The sequence below is a fragment of the Tachysurus vachellii genome, chromosome 24 (genome assembly GCF_030014155.1).
Source record: "Tachysurus vachellii isolate PV-2020 chromosome 24, HZAU_Pvac_v1, whole genome shotgun sequence".
Classification (NCBI taxonomy): domain Eukaryota; kingdom Metazoa; phylum Chordata; class Actinopteri; order Siluriformes; family Bagridae; genus Tachysurus; species Tachysurus vachellii.
Window position 1 is genome coordinate 12,944,070 of NC_083483.1, and position 7,245 is coordinate 12,951,314.

General features: G+C 36.7%; 1 protein-coding gene across 2 annotated transcripts in view; it reads left to right on the plus strand.

Annotated features, from left to right (window-relative positions):
• The first annotated feature begins 2,797 nt into the window (after nucleotides 1–2,797).
• Nucleotides 2,798–7,245, plus strand: part of nsun3 (NOP2/Sun RNA methyltransferase 3) — a 7,586-nt gene continuing 3,138 nt past the window's right edge. For both annotated transcript variants that reach the window (XM_060860990.1, XM_060860992.1), the window contains exons 1-4: nucleotides 2,798–2,906; nucleotides 3,013–3,131; nucleotides 4,378–4,721; nucleotides 4,906–5,060. In XM_060860990.1, the coding sequence (XP_060716973.1) occupies nucleotides 2,817–2,906; nucleotides 3,013–3,131; nucleotides 4,378–4,721; nucleotides 4,906–5,060 (708 nt within the window). In that variant the 5' untranslated portion in view covers nucleotides 2,798–2,816. The remainder of the gene's footprint in view (nucleotides 2,907–3,012; nucleotides 3,132–4,377; nucleotides 4,722–4,905; nucleotides 5,061–7,245) is intronic.

Here is a 7,245-nt window from a genome sequence, read left to right on the forward strand (position 1 = left end):
ATCCTTCAACCGGATACCGCAGTCTCCTGGTAGCTCTATAGCCGAGCCGAGCCGAGCCGAGTCTCTGACGTAACTTTTCGGCATATCGCTGCATTGCATTCTGGGGCTTTGGGAGTCTCAGGGCTTTTGTGCAAGCGTCTCCACTGGCACTAGTGAGAACAAAAATACAGAATCAACCAACACGTTAGCATCACTGAACACATCGAATATTTCAATCTAAACACGTCTTTGTTTCAGGGTGGAGTTTTCTTTTAATTTGACTTTTTTCCCGATGGGAAACACAGCAGAGTTCTTTAACTATTGCACCACTGACTTATACACACTTTATTTCTCATCAACCTGTTTATTGTTATAAAGCTGAATCATGTACCGATTACAGCGTAGTGCTTTGTTTAAAAAGGGCAAAAAAGTATTTTTTTTTCTTCCTTCATTCAAATTATTGTTTAAATTCTGTTTTACAGAAACATATTTCCCAAAGCATAAGGGTCTTTTTACACCTGGTCACTTCATGTGTTTTCTCTGATCCGATAGCTATCTGATTTGTTAAAACTGTTCCATTTACATTAGACCACATAAATGCGTCTCGGCGAATCGGATATCGATCCGATCTTTCTGCTCCCGCCCAAAATGCTAATATATTTTACCTCATTTCCGGGGTAATTGAGATGGAACACACTTTGGTGTATGTGGTTTTCAGAGTGCAATCAAAAAGAAGAGGAAAAAACTCGTTACGTTTATGCTACAAAAAACAGCATTTACTGTTTGCTGCATTTCCGTTGACGGCAGCAGCGCATTTTAAGACCCGACGAGACGCCTGGGTGAAAGATCACCTGCGAGTGACGTACTTCCGTTTGGGAGGAGTACAGCGCTGACGTATGTGGCTTGAACAACCACATTCATTTACACCTGTCCAGTTTCATCTGAAATGCGTCCCAGACCACCTCCTGAAGTGGTTTGTACCATCGGATTTATATCCGTCTCGAAAACGTTTTGGAGGGCATTTAGACCTGGTCTTTTTACCATCGGATAGCTATCTGATCACAGAAAACACATGAAGTGACCAGGTGTAAAAAGCCCCTAAGTTTTAAGCTGGAACATTTTACACTACACTGATTCCACATTTAGGGGTTTATTCATTTTGAGTTGTACTGTAAGTGACCGGTAGCTTATTTATTCCATTTTTTTTTTTTTAACCCTGTGCTTCCCTGATGTATTTGCTAATGCATATTCTTTTATATTTGACACTCCTGACTGAATGTTTTTTTTTTCTTTCAGAATTATGTATTTCATTTCCCGTTTTAAGTCACCTTTCGTTTTATCTATCACTTTCTCATATATTTTGTTTATGTAATTTTTATCCATCTTGGTTTAATATGAATGCAATTAAATGCATAAGTATTTTTTATTCACGTGGCGTCTGTTTTAATATCGAAACCCGAGGTGCATTTTTTTATTTTTTTTTGGCAGGATCCTGGAGGGAAAGGATTATATTCTGTCATTAATTATTGATGCAAAAGGCAGATTGCTTCAGACAAAGCAGCTGCACGAATGCGGGGTCGGGCAAAGGGGTCATTAGAACTGCTCTCGAGATCCTCGGAGATAGATGTTCGAAAGCTTTTATAATATTCACTGATGTGTAGAAACATTAGCTGGAAATGTTGAGGTAGGTACATCCAAAATGTATGGATGTAGGATGTGGTACAGATGTTGATCTACTGTTCAGAAGGTTGTGAGGTCAAATCCCAGCACCATAAAACAGCCACTGCGTATATATATATATATATATATATATATGTATATATGCAGGAGAGGGAGAGAAGAGGACAAGAGGAGAGGACAAGAGGAGAGGAGACACCTGTTAGAGTACATGATAGTAAGAAGGGGGAGAAGAGAAGAGAAGAGAAGTGAAGAGAAGAGAAGACAAGATGATATGTATGTATATATATGTATATATGTGTATATATGTATATATACGTATATATGTATATACGTATATATATATATATATATATATATATGTATATACGTATATATATATATATATAAATTTTTTTTTTTTACTTCCATGCCAATATCAGGAATAATCAATAATAGATTCATTGGGATCCAAAATGGTTTACATAATTTAGAAATACATTTAAATGCTTCCTAGTTTAACTAAAATTAAGCGAGCCTGTATTATGAAATTAATTACTTATGTTTTATCGGTCATTTACAAAGCAAGCGAACCTTAAGATTGAGCTGGGTGATGACTCGGGTGAGTTTAGTGCTTTTTGCTGAACTTCTTTGATATTACGGATGACATCAGATATTTCCTTTTCAGGGAGAACTCTGGCCAGATCGTCAGTTCTTCATCAGGATCAAACTGAAAATAAAAGAAAATGAACTATAGTCTATAGCAGGTATCTGAAACAGAACTTTTTTAGCTCTCCATAAACCAAGTATGAATTTTTGTTCAAGATTTTTAGTTTATTATCGTACTGTTTTAGGATAAGTTCGCCATAGTCATCCTTTTCCAGGTGCTTCCAGGAACAGTTCAGATTCAGTGGTTTTCGTCGACTATCGAATCGTTAGCCGTCGATTGAAAACTGTATTATATCACGTTTTATATATACGTATTACATCGATTATTGAATCATTAGCCTATGAATTAATATCGTATGGTAGCAGATTCTGGTGTATCTACAAATATCGGATTGTTGTATCGTATCGCGTGGAAGCCTAAAAAAAAAACAGAAAAACGGAACGCATAGCAAAGTTCGGCGTTTCTAGGGGAAACATTAAGCAGACGGACCGATGTTTCACTATCGTGTATAATGCTGTTATTAAGACGTTTATGTAAAACACGTGTTTCAACAACATGCACTTATGTGATCAATGGACGCCTCAGACGACTTCACACTCGGGTTTGTTTCGGTTTAATCCTGCTTTTGTATGTGTAGCTCTCTAAAAAAAAATCTGTCAGGGAGTTATTAAGAGTTAATAATAAGAATAAACGCTTTTTTATTGTAGTTTTCTGTTAAAAAGGACACATGGAGCAGAGCTGAGAGGAAAGTGTGTGATTCAGTGCTGGAGCATTTTAATACACAGTACACACAGGAGCTGGGACTGGATCTCTGGATCTCTGCAAGGTTCCCAATGATCTTCTACATCAACATGTCAGATATGGATCTGTGGAGGAAAACAATTCATTTAACAATCCCCATCGTCTCAAAGCAGCTTTACAGAAGTATGGAAACTGAAAAGAGAGAGAGAGAGAGAGAGAGAGCATGCGTTGAGTCTGATGAGATGGGCAAGAGAGAAAAAGAGATAGAGAGGGAGAGCAAAAGAGAGGGAGAGAAAGAGAGAGAAAAGCAATAAATATATAATAATAATAATAATAATAATAATAATAATAATAATAATAATAATAATTAAGAAGAAGATGAAGAAAAAATAAGGATATAAATAAAGAAATAAATAGATAAATAAATAAATAATAAAGTTATACAATTACATTTTAAAATTAATTAAAAAACAAACAAAAACATTAACTTTACATTTAAAATACTATATATCTATTCCTATTCCTTTAAAACCTTAAAACAGACAGATAAAAATAAATGATTAGATCTCAGAGTGTTTCCTGTAGATTCAGGGAATTAATAATACATAATAAAACAAAAAAAAAAAAACAACAACAAAACTTTAGACTCTTTAGACTGTGTCTTAAGTATGTAACTCAGTGAACCAGAGTTAAAATATCCAACGATAGAGACTTAAGCATAGCGACTTCTGTACGTCGCTCTGGATAAGAGCGTCTGCCTAACGATGTAAATGCAAACGTAAATGTAAAATCAATAGGGAATGCCTAGACAAGTGAATTTGATTGACAGGTAAATAAAAAAGCACTCGGGTTCATTCTGTTATGAGCAAATAATCGACAATGGAGTTGTGAAGCGTTTCACCGTAACAGAGTGTATTATTTCCCTATAACAGCAAGTCCCGAATTGATTATTTACTCTTTATTTAATAACACAGCAAATAACCGCTTTCATAGAAAATAAGTCAACGCTGTCTGAGCAGTCAGCAGACGAGAGTATATAATGATTATTATATCGATTATGAGTTTATCAGTACACATGAATGAAAAGACGACACTGTAGTGACTGTAGTATCTCGTGTGCAGGTATTTAAACACACACTCGGACGCGAGAGCAGGATAAATTCCCCACATGGCCGACAGATTGTTATAATTCTATCAGCATGACCTTCATTATGACAAAATATACCCAAGAGCAAGAGAGGATATACGGAGTAGTAAACGAACAAGAACTGTAAGAACTGTAAAATCTCCTGCTTTTTATTTGATTTGATTTTATTATTTATTTTATTTAGGGAAGTCCTGCTGAATCCTCACTGCTGGCAGTACGCCGTCCTACTGAATCGCTTCAGCGATCTTCTGAACATTAAAGCTGACTTAAAATCGCTCGGTTATTACAGCCTTCTGTCTCAGCCGGATTCTCCCGTCATCGGGTCTCTTCAGTGTCTGGTCCACAGAGATGCGGTGCGTTTGCGCACTCAGAGACATCGCCCTGGGTGGCTGAAGCAGTACTACCTGCTGAATGCTGCGTCCATGCTGCCTGTGCTGGCGCTGGCTGTAAGGGACGGAGAGAGGGTCTTGGATCTGTGCTCCGCTCCGGGAGGGAAAGCCCTGGCTGTACTGCAAATGGCAAACCCGGGTATGACCCGGTCAAGCATTTAATTCCTCTTGTACCACAGCAAGTTGTCCTCAGTTAATGTCACATAAATGCATTTAAGCTCATAATTGTATTTTATTTGTCTGTATTTTTTGAGCAAACACCTGCAGTTTAAAGTATAAGAACCCAGTTGCTGTTGCTTATATTGTGATCATTTGACTCTCAGGGCTGCTGCATTGTAATGAAATGGATAAGAGCAGGTACGAATGGCTGGTGAAGACTCTGGAGTCGTACGTCCCTCGTGAACTCAGAGACACCCTCGACGTGACCAACGAGGACGGCAGGGACATCGGGGGCACGACGACAAAGATGTTCGACAAGGTACGAGAGCCACGCTCGCTTAACGGCTTACGCCACGTGCACACACACAGTGATTTTATCGCTGCAAGTCTCCAGTCGCTGTACTGGTTGCCATGGTAACAACCGCTATCGGCATTCTCTTGCGGCTAAAATGAAACAATCTGGAGCGAGATTTGGCGTTTGTGTATAATATTCAGCAGTGTATATCTGAAGGAGAAGCAGCGTGTGCTTTCTGTGACAGAATACGGCTTTGGATAAAGTCATTAAAGAAATCCTCATGTGTTGCTTTACACACATCTGAAAAAAAAGAAAGAACATTTTCAAATATCTGGGAAAATTTCTCTCTAGGTGAGTTTTCTCTCTACCTGTTAGAGATTTCCTGTCAGTAGCGTTATCACCTCTGACATTTAATTTACAGCATTTGGAGAGTATAAAAGTGTTTTTGCTTTATCTCTCTATATATACAGTATATTCACTTCTGTGTCAATTCTGAACCTTTATTAATGACATATTTTTACACTCGTCATCTTCATTTATCTATCTTTTTTTTTCCAGAAAGTACAGTGAGGAAAATAAGTATTTGAACACCCTGCTATTTTGCAAGTTCTCCCACTTGCAGATTATGTCTCTCACAGTGGACATGCACCTACGATGACAATTTCAGACCCCTCCATGATTTCCAAGTGGGAGAACTTGCAAAATAGCAGGGTGTTCAAATACTTATCTTCCTCACTGTAATTAAATGTTTACCTGATCTCTGCATTTTCCCCTCACACTGGGTTGTTGGTGAAATCTGCACACACACACACACACACACACACACACACACACACACACACGTTTTCTCTCCTCAGACACTCTGGAGATCCCCAGCCAGCCTTCAGGAGAAACACAGCGCTCATACAGCATGTAGGCGCTTTACACAGCCTGCTGACTCAGCATTGTACTCTAATGGCTTAATGGATCTCGCTTCTTAAAACAGGGTCCGCAATTTTATTATTAGATATTTGCCATATGAGTGGTGGAGATTGCTATCTCTCTACCAACTACTTTTACTATACATTTATTCTAGATGTTAGTTATCTAGAATTTGTTTAGTTAGAATCTCAGTTATCTGGTCGCTATGCGTCAAATGTAATGTACAGATTTATTTTTTTACATCGAGTGGTCACTTAAATCGAATGGGTTTAAACTGACCAGACTTTTATTTTGTTTGATGTTGTTTTTATTTCTGAATCTTCACTTCAGTAGCTTAAAAAGAAGTCTAAACATCATCGAAAATATTGTCCAGTCAAGGTCGAGCGACGGACGACTTTATGACATCAAACCCAGCAAAAAAATAAAAAAAAGGGGAGACGAATGTAATAGAAAGTGAAATTAATACATTTGTTCTGTTAAGTCCATTAACAAAGCAAATTCAATAGGTGATTTAGAGATTTAAGAACTAATTCAGTCATAATTAAGTGTATATGTTGCTGAAGAAATGATGTAAGTTCTTAAATAAAGTAACTCAGTAAATATATGAAAGTAAAATATATATGTAATGTAACCGAAGTGACGTGAATAAGTGAATTTAATAAATTCAGCCAGTCAAGTAAGAAAAGATAATAGTAAAAAGACGTAAGATGTAAATGCATATGTAAAGTCTGTAATTCAGTAATAAAGTAGGTAAAATTCTATATGTAAAGTAAATAACATCCATAACTAAAGCAAATAGCCCAAGTGATTGAAATGAATTCAGACAGTTGAGTAAGTAAATATGTAAAGAAAGTCTGTGAGTAAGTAAATAAAATCCATGTGTAAAGTTACATCCTTAACTACAGCAACTTAACTTCAGTTACTCGAATAAATGCAAGTAAATAAGATTATAAATTAAGTAATAGAGTATGAAAGTAAGTAAAGTTTATATTTAATGTAATTAACTTCCATGACTAAAGTTACTTAAGTGACTGAAATAAATTCAGCTAGTCGACTAAGTAAATACGTAAGTAATGGAAAAAATTGAACATGTCACTTTCCTAAGTAACTGAGAATGTAAGTAAGTAAAATCCTTGTGTAAAAATCTGTACAAATGACAAGTAAATAACTTTGATTTAAATAATTTTACTATTCATTCATTCATTTTCTACCGCTTATCTGAACTACCTCGAGTCACGGGGAGCCTGTGCCTATCTCAGGCGTCATCGGGTATCAAGGCAGGATACAC